Genomic DNA, 20,202 nt, shown 5'->3' on the forward strand with positions numbered 1-20,202 from the left:
GGAAAAAACAGGAGGGAAACATTCTAAGTGACTGAGCTTCTCTACGACAGCACAGAAGTTGTTTATGTATGTAAGACACAGAGAGGAAAAGTGTCAGTTATGGTGGTGTCCGATCAGAAAAACAGTAGTACAGAATGGCAAAAGAAAACTGGGTTTAAGTGCATAAAGTTTTAGAAATTCCTTCAAAATTACCCATACATGCAACAAATAAGTTAGAAAAACTGATGTACAAAAACCAAAGAGAATTGTTAGAATGTACTAACAAAACATTTTGTTCCTTTTTGACAAGAAAAATTAAACATGAGAAAAGTTACAAACATCAGAAAACATGTGCACTGTTTGAAGGTTAAATGAAAAACAGTAACCAAAACCACTTTATTAATCATTGATACACAGCCTACTTCCCATATCCACCTGTTGAATATCTTTTATCTAAAACGCACAGAATTTTAATGTGTCTCAGATTATGCTTATTCTAAAATTTTAGAATTCTAAACACAAGATTTATTTTTAATTCATACACTTCTTTAAATATTTATGTATTTTATGTGTAAGAGTGCTCTACTTCCATGTAGCCCACATGACAGCAGAGGGCCTTGTATCCCATTACAGATGGTTGTGAACCACCATGCAGTTGCTGGGAATTGAATTCAGAACTTCTGGGAGAGCAGCCTGTGCTCTAAACTGCTAAGTCATCTCTCTAGCCCTCGAATCATATACTTCTTATACAAAACTTCCATTTTCAGGCTAAAAATAATTTTTCATATTCTCTGCAGTGCACTTAGAACTAAATGGTGATAGTTATGTAAGTAAAGATGTAGGATTTTCTATGTATAGCAACATGTCTTTATTCAACAAAGTTGTGGGATTTGTAGTGTTTTGAATTTTCAGATTAGGAATGTTCAAACTGCACTAGTAGAAAATACTTGACACCTTACTAATAAAATCAAAATTCAGTACAACTTTATTTCAAACTACAATATATTTGACTAACCTTTTTTATTTCCAATGGGCATGTTAGTGTTCAGTAAAGATGCAAAAGAACTTTGTTTAGATAGCTGGGCCTTAGCTGCAAGTGCATTATTCCACAATGCTTTAATTAACATGGATGCCAAGTACAGTGTCTAAAAGAGAAAGAAGAAGGTCAGAGGCTCTGAGACTGACACATAAGAAATTTAACACCTTTTAAAAATTCTAAATGAAATTAAAACAGCACAAAAACTACAATCAAACTATCTGAACAACTAAGCACAATTATAATGTGCAGGAAACAAAACATACAACTATATTCTCAATGTATTACCTGTTCAGTATGAACACTTGGCTCAAGAGCTGAGACAAGATTAAGTAAATGTCTAAGCGGTACAGGATCCAGATTCTTGATGAGTGAAGGGAACAAGTCATGAATATATCGACTACAATGCTTCAGCTAGAAAATAAAAAAACAAGTTTAACAAGTTCCCTAAGTAATTTAATTAACTAATATTAAAAAGCTGGGTTGTAGCTGGGTGGTGGCAGCACACACCTTTAGTCCCAGCACTCAGAAGGCAGAGGAAAGCAGATCTCTGTGAGTTCAAGGCCAACCTGAGCTACAGAGTGAGTTCCAGAAAAGGTGCAAAGCTACACAGAGAAACCCTGTCTCGAAAAAACAAAACAAAATAAATAAATAGTAAAAATTAAAAAAAAAAATTAACTGACTTACCTTAACAAAACAAACTACAACCTAATTTTTAGTCAGAAAAGGGAAGCAAGTAATTATATAAGTTTTCATAATTCTAATATAAAGAGGATTCCAATATCATTAACATAAAAGAAATCTAAGAGAGCTTGAGGAAACAGCTCAGAGATAAGAATACATTTAGAGTGTGAAACCTTGGTTTAATCACCAATACTAAAATAATGACTATAAGGCTGGAGAGATGGCTCAGAGCACTGGCTTCTCTTCCAGAGGTCCTGACTTCAATTCCCAGCAACCACATGGTGGCTCACAACCATCTGTAATGAGATTTGGTGCCCTCCTCTGTTGTACAGGCAGGCATGCAGACAAAACACTGTATATTATACATAATAAATAAATCTTTTTAAAAAATTACTATAATGTAGGCAATTAAAACCAAAAAAAGGGGCTGGAGATGGCTCAGCAGTTAAGAGCACCTGGCTGCTCTTCCAAAGGAATAAGGTTCAATTCTCACCACCCACATGGCAGTTCATTGCTACCTGTGACTCCAGTTTCAGGGAATCTGAAACCTTCAAACAGACATACATCCACAGACAAAACATGAATGCACATGAAATAAAAATAAATTAAAGAAGAAAAAAAAAGCCAGGCAGTGGTGATGCAAGCATTTAATCCCAGCACTCGGCAGGCAGAGAGGCAAGTGAATCTCTGAGTTTGAGGCCAGCCTGGTCTACAAAGACAGTTCTAGTACAGCCATGATGTTACACAGAAAAACCTTATCTCAAAACACCAAAAAGAAAAATATTAATATAATAATAATAATAATAATAATAATAATAATAAAAAGTTAAAAACAAGTGTTTTCAGATAGGTTCTATTCCAATTATCAGAATTTTACAAATATTTAACAACTTCTAAAGAACACTAGAAATTCTTCTCAAAATAATCTAAGAACAAACCAAATGGTAAGAAAAATTCTGTAGCCGGTTGGTGATGTTACACACCTTTAGTCCCAGCACTTGGGAGGCAGAGGTAGATGGGTCTATGAACTCAAGGCCAGCCTGGTCTACAAAGTGTGTTCCAGAACAGCCAGGGCTACACAGAGAAGCTGTGTTTTGAAAAATAAATTTTAAAAAAATTAAGAAAGAATGAAAAATTCTGTTTAATAAGAAGTAGAAATCTGAAATATATAAGGAAAATGTAATATTAACCATAAGTATAGTGGGATTTACATATTACGTTTGATTTTGGTAATCAAATACCTTACGTTTTGTTGAAAAGATTCAAAAGAAAAAAACTGTAAAATTTTGTAAGAGGCAAAAAATATTCTAAGCATATACATATACATATATATGTATATGTATATATTTATATATATACATTTATATATATAAACTAAACTTTAAAAGTATAGACTATCAGGCATTCTATTGTTCAGTGACAACGAAAGTCACAGAGTTCAATCCCCAATACCTACATGGTGTGAGAAGAGAACTGATTCTACAATTTGTTCTCTGACCTCCACATACATGCCCTCTCCAACACTAAAATGGGATTAAAAAAATTCTTCAAGAACACAATGCACAAACAAAAGATCATAAATAGAGAAATTATAAAACAAAAAGTAAAAAGAACACTGAGAACTGAAAAGTACAATAGCTGAAATAAAACTACACTACAGGGGTTCAAACCTAGGCTTGAGCTACAAGAAAGACTTAGGAGGCTGGAGAGATGGCTGAGTGGGTTAAGAGCACTGGCTGCCCTCACAAAGGACCTAGTCAATAAAGCTCACATACACATCCAAAGCATGAGAACATGATTCACATGCCCAGCATCCAAGTAAAAAGCTAGGCATGGTAGTGCACCTGTAAACCTAAACACCAGCAAAAAGCAGAAGAACCCCCAGAGATTGCTGGCCAGGCTAGTCTAGCTGATTAAGTGACTTCCAGCTTAAATGAGAAACCACGAATCCAAAAAATACAAGAAACAAAAACAAACAAACAAACAAAAAACCCCAAAAACCCCACAGGTAGAGAGTAAGTGAGAAATAACACCTAATGTGGACCTCAGGCCTTCACATGCACATACTTGTGCTTAACTACTGGCAAATGAACATGTATATACTTGAATCCACCACAGAGACTAAAATAGAAGAAAAACAAAAATGACCAAATCCCAAACAACTTGTCCCCAAAGAAAATAATGAAAAACCAAGGAAAAAATGACTCTGAAATTAATTAGCACACATTAATAACCTACACACAAAAGAAGTCAGAAGAAATAAAAATATGGGCTGAGAAATGATTCAATGGTTAAGAACATTGGCTGCTCTTCCAGAGAACCTGGGTTTGATTCCCAGCACCCACATGGTGGCTCAGAACCTTCTATAATTCCTGTTCCAGGTAATCAGGCACTCCCTTCTGGCCTCTGCAGGCACCAGGCATATGCAAGTGGTACATACACAGTCAGGCAATCATCCACAAACATAAAACAAACAAACAAAAAAATGCTAATGTTGAAGGAAGCAACTCACATTTGAGAATTCCATACCTATGTTCGCAAGTGTATCTTACTTTCTAATTGAGCACTTTCCTTTCTCTTAACCCTAGACTTAAAATCTATATTAACCGCAATAATAAACTCCAAATCTACTTGAAACAAAGAAATAAAGCATGTTCAAAGAAGGCAGAGAGCACAACACTACTCTAAAATCTACCAATCCTATCCCTAAATTTAAAATTAAGACCACATAGACAATTCCAAAGAATTAAAAGAACAATAAACAGTATGTTTAAAGAAATGAAAAACGGCACTTGGTGTTTTCTGATGCAACAAGTTGCTGCTAAGGAAAACGTGTTCATATCTTCTGCCACAGATTATATTATCTTCATTTTATTTCCTTTATGCACTGTGGTCTTATCGTGAAACTTGAAGTAAGACAACAGAACTGCCTGAATTTTGTTTCCATCATCGAGAATTCAGATAGAAGATTTTTTTTTCTTAGCATAGGTCCTACCCCAGCATATGACATTTTTCTTTCCTTATTAAGTTGTGTTCACTTTTCTTTTCACATAAAAGGAAGCATTTCAGGATTCTCTTTGGCATATATAAATTTCCAGCCTCATTACCCTAGTGTTGCAGGGCCGTTATTAAGTAAAATAAGGGTAGCTTGAACACAGTCACAGCAATATTGTGACAGATAATCTGATGATTGATAGGCTACTAAAGTGACTAATTGCAGGCAGAAAATATTGTGTGGCTATGAGGAGGAAAAATGATGGTTTGCCTCCAGGCTAGATGGCCTGGAGATGTCATCATGTTCCTCAGATCTATGAAAGATTCATAATTAATGAACTGCTTACTTCTAGATTTTTCCATTTAGTAATTTCTGTCTGCAGTTAAGTTGCAGAAAGTAAAACAGCAGATTGGGTGTGACTCCTGAATGGCTTAGATGATAGTTCCTTAAAGGAGTGACTTCAGCAGCTAGAGAAGCCATTGCCCATCTTTCCTTTCCATTTTCATACTGTTGGAATGATCACTAACTCCAGTAAGCAACCTTGGTATTGGTAATAGAAATAACAACAGACAAACACTCAGAAACCCATGCTCTTAAGATAGCAAAGCAGACAGAACAGAGAAACAGCCATCTCCTCTGCAAAGTCTGGGTTGCACACCTCCATTTTCTCCAATTGGATGGAAAAGTTAATGTTGTCCAAGTGTACTGGTCGCATACCAGAAATTCTAGCACTTGGGAGGTGAAGGCAAAAGAATGGTAAGTTCAAGGCTACCCTGAGCACCAAGCAAGATCATGTGTCTTATAACAAGAGTGACATCTAAAACAAAAGGAAAAAGAAAAGCAAACCCTAAAACAGTGGTTCTCAGGCTTCCTAATGCCACAACCCTTTAATACAGTTTCCTCATGTTGTGACCCCCATCCACAAAATTATTTCCTTTGCTACTTCATAACTGTAATTTTGCTACTGTTATGAATCATAGTATAAATATCTGCATTTTCTGATGGCCTTTTGGGGTCTCAACCAATAAGTTGACCAATAAGAGACCATTGCCCTAAAACAAAACAAACACAACCCCAGCCTTGTTTGGATCACTATCGTTTCAGCTTTTCTGTCTCATGCAGCTGCATACTCTCCTTAAAGCAGAGAAGAGTGAATCTGTTAAAATTATTATTTCATTGTTTTGGCAGATATAATAATTACACCACTTCTTTAACTTAACATGCCTTTACATTTCGGCATTCAACTGTAGCTTCACTTCAGAGTCTTCCTTTAGGCTGTAAAACAGGACCATTGTGTTTAAGTTTCCTGTCTTCTTGGATTACATTTCAGTGTGGGAGAAATCTCCACATCCTTCAGAGCCAGCACAGCAAGCTACCTCATTACCACCCTGCAGTTATTAGAGGAGCTTCCTCTCAAGTTTGTAATCATGTGAAAATGGCAGCCAAGTACTTAGTCAAAAGATAGTAAGTGTGCTTCAATTAAAGCCTGATAACAACAACAACAACAAAAAAAAGAAATGAAAAACGGGGCTGGAGAGATGGCTCAGAGGTTAAGAACACTGACTGCTCTTCCAGAGGTCCTGAGTTCAATTCCCAGCACCCACATGTTGGCTCACAACCATCTGTAATGAGATCTGGCGCCCTCTTCTGGCCTGCAGACATACATGCAGGCAGAACATTGTATGCATAATAAAAATAAATCTTTAAAAAAAAAAAAAAGAAATGAAAAACGGCCATGAATAAACTCCTGTATGCTTTTCAAAAGAACACACACTAAATGAAATAAAGAAGTCAACACAGTATATAAAACTGAAATTCAATGAAGAGATACAAATATGGAGAAAGAAACTAAATGATGCTCAAAATATAATAGTCAGTAAATCAAACAAAAGTCATTAGAAAGCCTCCCCAACAAAACAGATCACAGTGAGGACAGAATACCAAGGATTAAAGAGAAGCTAGAGAGTAAGCAGTACATTTGGGTAAGGAAAACTAAAAGCTTTTCCAAGTATGAACAGAAAATACAATACTGTGGGGGATACCATGAAAGGAACAGATTTATGAATTAAGAACACAGAAGGAAAAGTCAAGGATCAGTATTGTAATATATGACAAACTAATTTAAACTAAATAAAGGCACAGAAAATATTTTTAATATAAGCAAAAAGAAAAACATCCAAATGTTAGAAGGTCCATCCATGTACAAAAGGCACACAAAACAGCAGCAAATATACAGGACCAGAAAAACAAAAAAACAAAAATAAAAAAATAAAAAAAACCCTCCCCATATCATATAATTAAAATATTAAATATAAATAACTTTTTAAAATATATTGAGAACTGCAAGACCAAAGACAAAGACACATATAATAAAGGCAGCCATATCAGAGTAAGGCTGTTTTCCCAACAGAAACCTTAAAACCCAGAAGGGCATAGAAATATAAATTTCAGGTTCTGAAAGACCAAAACTTCCAACCCAGGTTACTATACCCAGCAAAACTGTCATAACTGAATGGGAAAGAAAAATTGCAAAACAAAAGCAGTCTAAAGGTGTTTATGACCATTAAGCCATCTCTAAAGAGAATATCCCACAGACTAATTAGACTCAAAGAGAATAAACATCCTCAAAGCTACAGGAGGAATAAAAAAGATGTTGCAACTATAATTAAATGAAGATTAGTAAAACATTAAAACTATAAAATCAACAAAATATAAAGAATTAAGGAACACCTTCCACTATAATAACTATAACTATTAATGGTTCTAATCAACATCATAGCTATTAACAGTTTTAATTCTCCAATTAAAAGGTACAGGTGAGCTTGACAGATGTGCTTAGTGGTTAAGAGCACTGGATGCTCTTCAGAGGACCTAGCTTTAATTCCCAGTACCCACAGAGCAGCTCACAACTGCCTGTAACTCCAGTCGCAGGGATCAATACCCTCTTTCAAACTTGCATAGGTACTGGATGCACAGACATAACATGCAGGCAAAATAACCATACACATAAAATTTGCTTGTTTGTTTTGTTTTGTTTTTCAAGACAGGTTTTCTCTCTATAGGCTTGGCTGTCCTGGAATTCGATCAGTAGACCAGACTGGCCTCAAACTCAGACATCTGCCTGACTCTGCCTCCTGAGTGCTGGGATTAAAGGTGTGCACCACCTGGCTAAAATTTCTAAACCAAAAAAAAAAAGAAAGAAAGAAAGAAAAGAAAAGGACTGGAAATTAGATGTCTCCAAGAAACATACCCCGCCATCAAAAACACTGTTAGGATGAAGGGATGAAAAAAAGGTATTCCGAAGCAAATGCAACTGGAAAAGGTAAGGATCTGTATTACAGTGTCTGACACAATAGATTTTAAACCTAACTGATGAAGAAAGATAAAGAAGGTTACTTCAGCTAGGTGTGGTGACAGAGGAAGGCAGATCTCTAAGGTTTGAGGGCATCCTGGTCTACATAGTCAGTTCCAGGGCAGCCAGGTCTATATATATGAGAGAAAATGCTGTTAAATGTATGAGACCATAAGGCAGTAGTTCTCAACCTGTGTGTCAAGACCCCTTTAGGGGGGTCAAACAACCCTTTCATAGGGGTAACCTAAGACCATTGGAAAACACAGATATTTCTATATTACAATCCATAACAGTAGTAAAATTAGAGTTATGAAGTAGCAAAATAAAAAAATTTATGGTTGGAGTCACCACAACATGAGGAACTCTATTAAAGAGTGGAGGCATTAGAAGGTGAGAACCACTCCCTCAGGGAATTTAGGGGTTAGGAAGAATATAAATATGGGGGAAAGGAGACTCAGACTATCGACCATCAAGTTAGCAACCCCTGGTATATACCACGACTATACAACAACAAGTAAGGAAGTCTACAAACTTTACAAAACACCCAAAATTAAATGGGTACCCATGTCACTGAGGAAAGGATGAGTTATTCAACAAATGAATCTGGAAGAAATACATAAAATAAATGACAGAAAAACTGGATCATATATGATTCCTTAAACCAAGATCAATTTTAGTTCAATCCAAGACAAAAATATAAAATGCCAACAAAAAATACGCAGGAAGCATCTAAAGGATAATGCAATTGTTTTGTAATCTTAAAGAAATAAAAGCACTTTATGACACAAATGTCACGGATCAGAAAAACATTCAATCACCGACGTTAAAACGAATGTCACCGTTGTACATGTGTAGATAATAAAATGTATACATGGGGGCTGGAGAGATGGCTCAGAGGTTAAGAGCACTTACTGCTCTTCCAGAGGACCTGAGATCCATTCCCAGCACCCACTGCAGGCACCTCACAACCTCCTATAACTCTAGTTCCAGGCAGTCCAATGCCTCTGACCACCTCGAACACCAGCTACCATGTGGCACATAACCCGCACACATATACATAACTAAAATAATAAAAATGAATTATTTAAAAAATTAAAATTAAATGACAATCACTTTAGCAAACACTTGTCCAGATACAAGAGGCACGGGATTTGAATATGAACACCCCCACCCCCACGCGCACACACCCTATCAAAATAAAAGATCAAAGAGCCACTAAGATGATTCAGTGGGTAAAGATATCCGCCACCAAGCCTAATCTGAGTTTTATTTCTAAGACTCAGTTGGTAGAAACGATCAACTCCCACAACTTGTCCTGACTTCATGTGCAGGTCATGGCACCAGCCCCACCTCAAGTAAATAAGTTTAAAAAAGAATAAACAAACAAAACAACTAATAAATATCAAAGAATATAAGCAGTTATTCCCAGAAAAGAAACAAAAACTATCTCAACTTACTTCATAATACAATAAATACAAAATAAAATACTAATTTCTTCTCATCCATCAAACAAGCAAAAAAAAAAAAAAAAAAAGATCAAGTTTAATGACAGTACATAAAGGAAGTAGAGGAAAAAGTGGCACTGCCCTATCAGTATTCACAAGAAAAGCAAACATCTGCTTTAACATATTAACTCAGCTTCAGTAGGAATTAATCCTACCTAAGTTTTGCATGAGTAAGGAATAACTCTATCAGATACTACCATAGCATCCTTTATAACAGAATTACTAGAAGAAAATTCATCCATGGATGGGATTAATTAAATTATTTCTCATCTAAATAATTACACACCATAGTCTTAACAAAAATATTAACCAGGAGAAAGAGATGGCTCCCTGATCAACAGCACATACTACTCTTGAAGAATACCTGGGTTCAACTCTCAGCACCAACAGAGAAGCTCACAACAACATCACAACTGGTTCCAGGAGATCTGACACTGTTTTTTTTAATTTTTGTTTGTTTTTGCCTCCACAGGCTTCTGCACATACATGGTGCACACATACAGGTTCACACACATACATATAAATTAAAAATAAATCTTTTGAAAACTATATAATGAAAGGTTAGATTAGATTGACAGACAGACACGTAGATTTAAACTGTTAGTTCATGCCTATAATCCCAACACTCAGGAAGCTAAAGCTTGGTTCTAGGGTAGCCTAACTGCTCACATAGCAGTAGGTTTTCAGAAAAATGAAACCAAGCAAAATAAAAACTAAAACACAATTCTGTTGGTATGCATTACATAAGAAAAAAGAGAGGAATATATGGTGAACTATGTCTCTGTCTGGCTTAGCACTGAGGATGAACAACCTGCTTCAGAGACTAAGGTGCAAGGAAAACAAATACTTCTGGTATGGATTTGGGGCTTGCTTGCTCTCTCTCTTTAAATGTGTGCATGTGGGTCTATGTTTTTGAGTTATGACACACTTTTAAAAGTGCCTTCTGGTATTTTTGAGTCACTTAACCTGGGTTTGAAAACCAACACTTGAGTCCTCTCATAACAGAAAGTATTCTTAACCTCTGAGCCATCTCTCCATCCATACTTAATATTATACTTCTACATTTTAGATTTTTGAACCATTCAGATGGATATAGGGTTACTCAAAAAATTAAAGAAAAAAAAATAGCACAACATTCAAGCATGCTGGGAAAAAGTGTTTAATCCCAACACTCAGGGGAAAAAGGCAATGGATAGCCATCCAGAGCTACACAGTAAGAACCCGGCTGGAAGGCAGGCAAACAGGCAGGTTGGCTACCACAAAAAAGAAACATATAACAATCATAGTATAATGGTATAAGGGTGGACTTTATACATTGGAATAACAAAAAAATGTTTCTTTATTAAAACTGAGTAATTTCCTTAAGTTCTAATGATTCTAATAGCCTGTGTTCTATCAGTAACTTAGTAACACATGGACTTAACCCAAACCTCAGAGGTTCCTATTCCGTCTCCCTCGTATCTTGGTTTCCCTTCATAAAAGAGAAGCATTTAGAACATTTTAAAAAATAGCATTAATATGAAATGTTAGTGTCACCTGTGCTGCAGCCCAAATGCAGTCAATATGCTGAGTACTCAATCGTCCTTCTGCTGCCAAGAAATTCAAAATCACTTGGCACTGCTTAATAATCTAAAAAAGAAAACTTGGTGTAGTTATTTTTTTTAAACAGTACCTTTATATAACATATAACCAATATAATTGTCCACAAACCTCAATATGTAAATTTGGTCCAAATATATGCTCCACTACATTGTTGCTAATAAGCCAGTCGGCAAGTTCTTTTGCAATGGACCTAAGACCAAATGATTGAAAAAATAATTTAAAGCAATTTTCTCATGTATAAAAAAGACACAACAGGAAACCTAAATTCACTTCCATACAATACAAAGAATTACAAAAGATTATACACAATACTACAAAGCATAACTAAAATAAACAGACCCTGACTTTATAAACAATTAACAACTGAAAAGTTGGGGGGTGGGAGGGGGGAGAACAAGGGAATCCGTGGCTGATATGTAAAATTAAATTTAATAAAAAAATTTTAAAAATGAAAAAAAAAAAAAACAACTGAAAAGTTAAGGTAACAACACCAGCTACCCAGGGTAAGACTACCAAGTAATGCCGGGTGGTGGTGGAGACCAAATTGAGTATTTTTTAAAACTTTAACTAAGATATACATATTACACATATAAAATTCACTTGTTTTGAATGAAATGTTTTCAACACATTTTAATAAACATTTCCATCACTTCAGGAAAATCCCACTTGCAGTAGTCAATCCTTATTCTCATGTCCAGTTTTCTTAGTCTAACTTTGTCTCCATCATTTATCAGTTCACAAACACTTTAGAGAAATGGGATTATATGGTACCGTTACCTTCCACTGGACCTTGTGGAAGGCAGGCAAATATACCCGAGAGACTCAACTGTGTGGCCTTTGTGCATGCTACAGTCAAAGCTGTCACCTGGAACCTTGTTTACCTGTACTGTGCTGTGCTGTATTTGTATTCAGGTAGGTGATGTGTATGTATGCAGATATGTGAGTGCACACGTGTGGAGACTAGAGGTTTATGCTGAGTGTCTTCCCTAACTGCTCTCTATTCTTATATACTGAACCAAAAGCTCACCAATTCAGTTAGCCTAGCTATCCAGTTTGTTCCAGGGATGCCTTCCAAGCCATGGGATTCTAGCAAGGCCCACTCAGCACTCTATGTGGGTTGGGGGATCCAAATTCCAGTCCTTGAGTTTACATGGCCAATACTTAACCCACAGAGCCATCCACACATCCCTACATTTTTTTCGTTTAAGTTTTATTTATGTGGTAATATATATCATACTTTACCTATTTACCAGGTTCTTACATATTGTTATTAATATTCATAATCCACAGGGCCTCATTCATGAGAGGCAAGTCCTCTACCACTGAACTTCATTCTTTTATACTGCTGAATAGTATTGTTTCATGATACAGATTAATAAAACCTTTTATTTTTATTTATGAGTGTGTGAGTATGTCTATATAGATAAATGATATGTGCCTGCCTGGTGCCTATAGAATTTACTAGGTTCACTCACATGGTAGTGGGTATTTTTTATTCCCTAATAGTATTACATCATTCAAATATACTACACTGTTAATCCAATTATTCTGTTTATTTTGTAGTATGTACTAATACACCATTCTTTTTATTTTGTTAAATACCATTCCATGTGCAATGTTGTATCATTCTGTTTATCCACTTATTTTTGATGGGTATCTGGATATTTTGTACTTTTAAGATGATAGTTACATTCGAGCCGGGCGGTGGTGGCGCACGCCTTTAATCCCAGCACTTGGGAGGCAGAGGCAGGTGAATCTCTGTGAGTTTGAGGTCAGCCTGATCTACAAGTGAGAGCCAGGAAAGGCACCAAAACTACACAGAGAAACCCTGTCTCGAAAAACCAAAAAAAAAAAAAAAAAAAAAAAAAAAAGATGCTAGTTACATTCATGTACAGGTCTTTGGACCGTACGTTCTCATTTTTCATTACAGATATTAAGTAGTAATTACTACCTTTTTTATTAGAGCTGTTACAGTGACCAATTACTATTTCACTGTGGTTTTACTATGTCTTGCACCCGCACTCCTTTTGTACTTTAAAGTCAGTCTTGCTCCATAGCAGAGTTTTGTTTCACATTTGCTAGGAAACTGAGGATCGTCTTAAATGCCTGATCCTCCTTTCTCTACCTACCAAATATAAAAACTACAGATGTGTACTACCACACCTAGCTCTGCTTCATGTAGTTGAGCTTCTTCTCAGGTTAATATATGTGTGTGCATGTTTTGTAGAGTCCAAAAGAATCCCTGGAGTTTAAGTTACAGGTGGTTGGAAGCCACAAGGGTACTGGGAATTGAATTCAGATCCTCTGGAAGCAAGTGGTCTTAATGACTAGGTCTCTCCAGCACCTAATGTTGCCCCTACGTTGTTGTTGTTTTAAGAATTTATATATATGAATATATATATACATTTATATACATGAATATATATATACACACACACACATATATATATATATTCATGTGTGCATGCGCACGGGCATATACACGCTACTGCTCATAGAGCTCAGGAGGGCTTGAGGTCACTAGAGCTCCAGTACTGAGGCACTTGACCTGAGTCTTCTGAAAGAGAAGCAACTGTTCTTAACCACTAAGCCTCTTGCCAGCACTGAAGTGTATAGTTTTAAAAAACAAAGTTTCATCATATTGTTTTGTTACATAGAAACTGAGGCCACAGGGTAAAGATTTCCAATAAATACTTCAAATAAAGTCACAACTATATTTACTACATAAACAGATATACTTTAGCCAAGCATAGTGGCATACACCTTTAATCCCAGCATTAAGGAGTAACAGGGAGAGAGATCTGAGGCCAACCTTGTCTACACATTGAGTTCCAGAACAGCCCGAGCTACAATCTTTAAAAAAAAAAAAAAAAAAAAAGTGTAACTCCTATCAATTAATGCCACTACTTACGTTTCTGTGTCTGATACCAATGATTCATTATTGCACACATCATTGAAAGTATGAAGCTGATTCTAAGATTAAAAGAAAAGAAATTAAGGTTTGTCTTTTTTCAACAAAAAATTGTTAACAAATGGCAAGAAACACAATAAATCTGTTATATATATACATCACAACTAGTAAGGTTGCAATTATGAAATGTAAGACATAAAACCAGGAGTATATTATTCTATCATATTAAAATACTAAATTTCTTTCAAAAGGAACATTTATGCTTTATTTCATTAAACACATTCAGAAAATAAAGCTGAGTAAGGAATAAGAGGTAAACTCAATCTAGACAGAAAATCATATGTCATTAGGCTTCCTAGGCAAAATTGACTTGAGATTTATTTGAGAAAATATTAAGAAGCATTTTCTGTATTTATAAAACCCAACACCTAAGTAAAATTAGAACGATTTAGATTTTCAGTGTGCTGACATTTCAAAAATAAATGAGAAATGGGAAGAAGCTAGTGAGGACCAGAGTAAACTAGGAAAGCATATCCATTCTAAAGGTGTCAACTACTTGTCTTCAGCTACTGGTTCATGCAACACGCAAAATGTTCACCTATCTCCACTTCTTCTAGATGCTCAGACATACAGATTAATTTGATTTTCCCCCCATTTTAGATAGTACTTAATAATGTACAAAACACATTGCTGTTAGTTAAATGTGGCTTCTGTTAACATTATCATTAACTCTGGATAATCACTGCCAATTATTTTTCTATTTTAAAATGCTGTCTAAGTGCAGAATATAGAACAGGGCATGGTTATACCCACCCCTGTAATTCAAGAACTCAGTAAGCAGAGACAGGACAATCCTAAGTTTAAGGCCATCCGGAGCTACATAGTCAAACCTTGGATCAAATTCATCATAATATGTTTTTCACAAACAACAATGATATAAAAATTCAAAAACAGTCAGGCAATCCCAGAAGTCAAGAAGTGCAAAAGGATTGAGAGCTCAAACTAGCCTTGGCTACATGGTGAATTCAAGGTTGGTCTGAGGCCACATAACACAAAAGAAAGAAGTGGGGAGGGAGGTTAGAAGAGGGGGAGGGGACAGAAAGGAGAGAGACAGAGAGGGAGGAGGGGGGAAGAGAAAGGGGGAGAGGGAGAGAGAAGGGATGGAGAGGGAGAGAAAGGGTAAGGAGGGAGAGCGAAAGAAAGAGAGGAAGAGGGAAGAGAGAGAAAGAAAGAGAGGGGAAGAAAACAAAAAGGGGTGAGAGAGAAAGAGGGGATAGAAAGAGAGAAAGAGAAGGAGGGAGGAAGAGGAAGGAAGGAAGGAAGGAAGGAAGGAAGGAAGGAAGGAAGGAAGGAAGGAAGGAAGGAAGGAAGGAAGGAAGGAAGGCAGGCAGGCAACTGGCTCAAGGGTGCTTACCATGCAAGCATGAGGGCAAGCATGAGCACCTTAGTTTGGATCCCCAGCATAAAAAAGCTGGGTACAACAGCACATGCTCATCATCACAGTGCTGGAGAACTGGCCAAGAACCATGACCAGGGCTTTTAGTGGCCAAGTAGTCTAGACAAACCCATGCCTTCGGGTTCATTAAGAGAACCTGTTTCGCCGGGCGGTGGTGGCGCACGCCTTTAATCCCAGCACTCGGGAGGCAGAGGCAGGCGGATCTCTGTGAGTTCGAGGCCAGCCTGGGCTACCAAGTGAGTTCCAGGAAAGGCGCAAAGCTACACAGAGAAACCCTGTCTCGAAAAACCAAAAAAAAAAAAAAAAAAAAAAAAGAGAACCTGTTTCAAAGAAACTAAGGAAACTGTTTCAAACTAAGGAAGTCATGGATATCAACCTCTGACCTCCACGCACAGAACACACACACCACATACATATGTCTATGGTGTGGTGGTACACATCTGTAATCCAGGCTGAAGCAGATAGCTAGCACCTGAGTGCAAGAATTCAAGACCAGCCTTGACACTGGCTCCACGAGTAAACTACAAAATAAACCATGTAACAATACTTAGACTCTGAAACCCAACAGCTCCAACCATAAACCAAAGCTTCAGTCTTATTTTTAAAGATGGGTGTTCTGCCTGCATCTATATAAATGTACCATCAGAAGGTGGCATCAGATCCCATGGAGCTGCAGATGGTTGTCAGCCTACAAAAGGGGGGCAAGCAACCAGACCCGGGTCCTCTGTAAGGGCAGCAAATGCTCTTAACCACAGAGTCATCTCTCTAGTCCTCACTGGTCTTATTTTTTAAAAAGGAAAATACAAAAATTATTTGTGAAGGCAATACAAAATAATCCATGTAGAACAGCATTAAGCCTAACAAAGTCCTTCACTAGTATCATTATTATGTTTGTCTAGCAAGCAAACAAAAAGTTAGCAAAAACAAAGGACATTGCTTACTGTTATCTGACTCAATCCAGCCAACCTCATGGTCAAAGTTGGTGACATAAAGTACTTAAATGCAAGATCTAGGCTTTCTTTATCAAAGCATAGTGTTGTATCCAATGGTTCTTTCACTGTACTCCACATTAAGTCAGCCATGTTACGAGCTGCGCTCTGTCGTAACTCCTGATCAGAGAGCTTGCATAAATACCTGGATGATTCAAAAACAGAAAATACACAAAACTCACTAAACACTTCTAAAATCCCAATAGAAAATCATCAACATTCCTTTGCTCCAGATCTCCATTTTCTATATTAGAACCCATAGAAACTTTACATTTATTTTTAACTTGAAATTTCCTCTTTTCTCTTTTAAATGCTAACATTTATTTATTGTGTGTGTAGGCATGTATAGGTTGGTGCAACAATGTGGGTGTGGAAGTCAGAGGACAACTTACAGGAGCTGGTTCTCTTCACTTACATGGGTCCTGTGGATAGAACTCAAGCTATCAGGCTTCAAGTACTTCCATCCACTGAGCCATCTACTTTAAACTATTTCTACTTAATAATTTTTTTAATGATTTATTTTATTATGTATACAGTGTTCTGCCTGCATGCCAGAAGAGGGCGCCAGATCTCATTACAGATGGCTGTGAGCCACCATGTGGTTGCTGGGAATTGAACTCAGGACCTCTGCAAGAACAACCAGTGCTCCTAACCGCTGAGCCATTTCTCCAGCCCTACTTAATTTTTTAAAAAAACTCTGAACTGTAACAATGTGTCATTGCTGAGAGCCCAAGCTGAACTGACAACTGCAAAAACCTAGGTCATTTATCATGTATCTGTAACTCCATAATGCTTTATCATTCTCAAAATCTGTCATATTTACAGTCCCATTTTAGTGAGTATCAGCTGACTTCATAAGAAACAGCTTGTTTCCTTCTGGGACACAGGCAAATCTTGTTTAAGGTGTGCAAACACTTTTTTTTTTTTTTTTTACTTCTAAAAACCAATAAACATCTGATTTTTAAAAATTTTCTCAGGCCTTGGCTTACACCTCTGAATGTTTGGGATCTATAAAAATGCCACATATTCCTCTCATTGCTACATGTAGAAATGTTTGAAACGTGACTCCATGACTCCTCCCATCAAAACGTATCTATTTTTTTACCCTACTGAGTTTGGACGTTGTCAGATCATTTGCTTTGGCCAAGAAGGTATTAACAAACATGACTATGTAAGAAAATGGAGAGCCACCGAGCTTCGCTCTATTACAGACACCTCCACCACTGAAGGTGAAGAAACACAAACTAGAGTACTTCATGAAAGAACAATGTCAACTGACTGACAGCAAGCCAGCTCTCAAACATGAATGAGCATCCTATTTCCCAGCACCAAGTAGGCTGCTAATCACAGAACAAGTAAGGTTATCCTTCCTCAACCACGAAGTTTCAGCCAAGCAGGTCCAAATCAGTTGAAATGTCTATCCTACCAAACAGGAGAAATAATAAATGCCCACTACTTTAAAACACTAAATATGGGGGGAGGGGGGGTTTGCTTACATAGCAAAAGCAACTGACACAGGGCTTCACCCTCGCCTCATCTATATTTTCTTTCTTTGCTCTCTAACTGACCTCCTATATTCTACTAGTTTCCAAGCACTGCTTTTTATGCTGACAATTTGGGGCAAGGGGTTGCTGTTCATGTTTTACAGGTGTGTATGTTTGTGATATATTTGTATGTGAGTGTGTACATGTGTACACAGGGCAGACATCAATGTGGAGTATCTTCAACTGCTCTCTATATTACTTTATTATTTTTATTAGTTTTTAATTTTATTTTATAATTCCTTTTATATATTATTCATTTTATTGTTTTCTTATTTATTTAAATACTTACTTTATGTATCTGTTTGTTTTGCCTGCATATATGTCTGAGTACCACTTGTATGCCTAGTGCTTGAAAGGCCAGAAGGTATCATCTGTTCCCCTAGGACTGGAGTTACACACAAGTATGGGAATTAAATCCAGCTCCCTCAACACTGGCTGGCCAATGAGACCTTGGACTCTCCTTTTTTACATCCAAGCTGGGCATCTGAACTGAAGTCTGCATACTTATGCAGCAAGCACTGTACCCACAAAGCAAACTCCCCAGTCCTTATGCCGACAACTACATAATTTTTCTTCTGAACTAGCAGCTCATGCTCTCAATTTTCCAACAGTACATTTATGTCTCACAGGGAATGCAAAGTCTCATCTACGCTTTCTCCGTCTTTTCCATCACTGTTCATGACATCCATGGCAAAACAGAGACCTAAGAAGGGGCAAGTATTGGTGTCATCTGTAATGTCACCTTTTTTTCCTTTGTCTTTAAATTTTTAAATTAGACTGACTCATTTTATGGGTGTTTTGCCTGTATGCATGTATATACACCACACACATGCTTGGACACATGGAGGTCAGAACAGGACACTGAAACCCCTGGAACTAGTTACTGATGGCTGGTGTGTAAACTACCACACTGGTGCTAGAAATTGAACCCAGGTCCTCTGCAAGAGCAGCTGGTGCTCTTAACCACTGAGCCATCTCTCCAACCCCTGTGATGTTACCTTTTTCTTTATAGCCCCATAATTAATAGTTTTAGTGGTTTTATTTTCACTTAATATACCTATTTTCTATACAGCCATCAATAATCTTGGCATAACTAATAAATTTCTGCCTACAACATGGCATGGAACTTTCAATTGGTCCCTTAGCTTCTACTAAAGTCTCTATAGAATTTAAAATATGAGGGCTGGAGAGATGACTCAGAGGTTAAGAGCACTGGCTGTTCTTCCAGGGCCCACTTCCCAGTACCCACACGGCAGCTCACAACTGTCTGTAACGCCAGCTCCAGGGGATCTGACACCTTCACACAGACATATATGCAGGCAAAACACCAATGCACATAAAATAAAAATAAATTATTTTTTTAAAAAAAGAACTTAAAATATGAATTTTATTAAAGGCCAAACTGGTCTTTTAAAAACATTATGATTCATCTATTTAAAACCTTCAATAGCCGGGCTGTGGTGGCCTGCACTCGGGAGGTAGAGCCAGGCACATCTCTGTGAGTTCGAGGCCAGCCTGGTCCACAGAGTGAGTTCCAGGACAGGGAGAAACCCTGTCTCGAGAGAAAAAAAAAAAAAAAAAAAAAAAAAAAAAAAGCCTTCAAGAGAGTCATCACTGCTAAAACTAAACCCAAATCCTCACAGTGGCCTACAAAGACCTGAATCATCTGCCCTGCTGAGCACTCCAACCTGGATCATTACTACACCCTCCCTTCCAATAGGCTCCCACCACTCCACTTCCAGATCTTCTTCTTCATCACACTCTTTCAAGGTCCCTATGTTCTTTTTTCTAGAACATATCCACTTGACACCATATGAGTAGCTGTTCATATTTCCTCTCTACCATACTGCTTTACTTATAAGGAACTCAGCACATCTGAGCTATCCTGATTATTCTGTAACACCTCTAACAGTATCATGAAAAATAGTAAGCACTCAAAACTTTACAAATGAATAAATGAGGAAAAACTACAAAGAACTCCTGATTTTTAATCAAGAAAAATAATTCTTAGTACTCGCACAGTTCATATCTTAGGTTTCCTTCTTAGGCTAACAAATAAACTCAAATTCACTTCCTCCTCCAAGAGACCTTTCTTGTTCCTGTAATTTAACTTACGTCTCTGTTCTTGTGTACAAGAGTGTGCATACAG

At 37.0% G+C, this 20,202-nt stretch overlaps 1 protein-coding gene across 4 annotated transcripts in view; it reads right to left on the bottom strand.

The window, feature by feature from the left end:
* Positions 1-20,202, bottom strand: part of Usp34 (ubiquitin specific peptidase 34) — a 190,767-nt gene that overhangs the window by 126,735 nt on the left and 43,830 nt on the right. For all 4 annotated transcript variants that reach the window (XM_037208944.1, XM_037208945.1, XM_028876366.2 and 1 more), the window contains exons 7-12: positions 16,462-16,654; positions 14,065-14,126; positions 11,262-11,343; positions 11,088-11,180; positions 1,304-1,429; positions 995-1,124 (exon numbers count right to left, since the gene is read on the bottom strand). In XM_037208944.1, the coding sequence (XP_037064839.1) occupies positions 995-1,124; positions 1,304-1,429; positions 11,088-11,180; positions 11,262-11,343; positions 14,065-14,126; positions 16,462-16,654 (686 nt within the window). The remainder of the gene's footprint in view (positions 1-994; positions 1,125-1,303; positions 1,430-11,087; positions 11,181-11,261; positions 11,344-14,064; positions 14,127-16,461; positions 16,655-20,202) is intronic.

The sequence above is a fragment of the Peromyscus leucopus genome, chromosome 10 (assembly GCF_004664715.2).
Source record: "Peromyscus leucopus breed LL Stock chromosome 10, UCI_PerLeu_2.1, whole genome shotgun sequence".
Lineage (NCBI taxonomy): Eukaryota > Metazoa > Chordata > Mammalia > Rodentia > Cricetidae > Peromyscus > Peromyscus leucopus.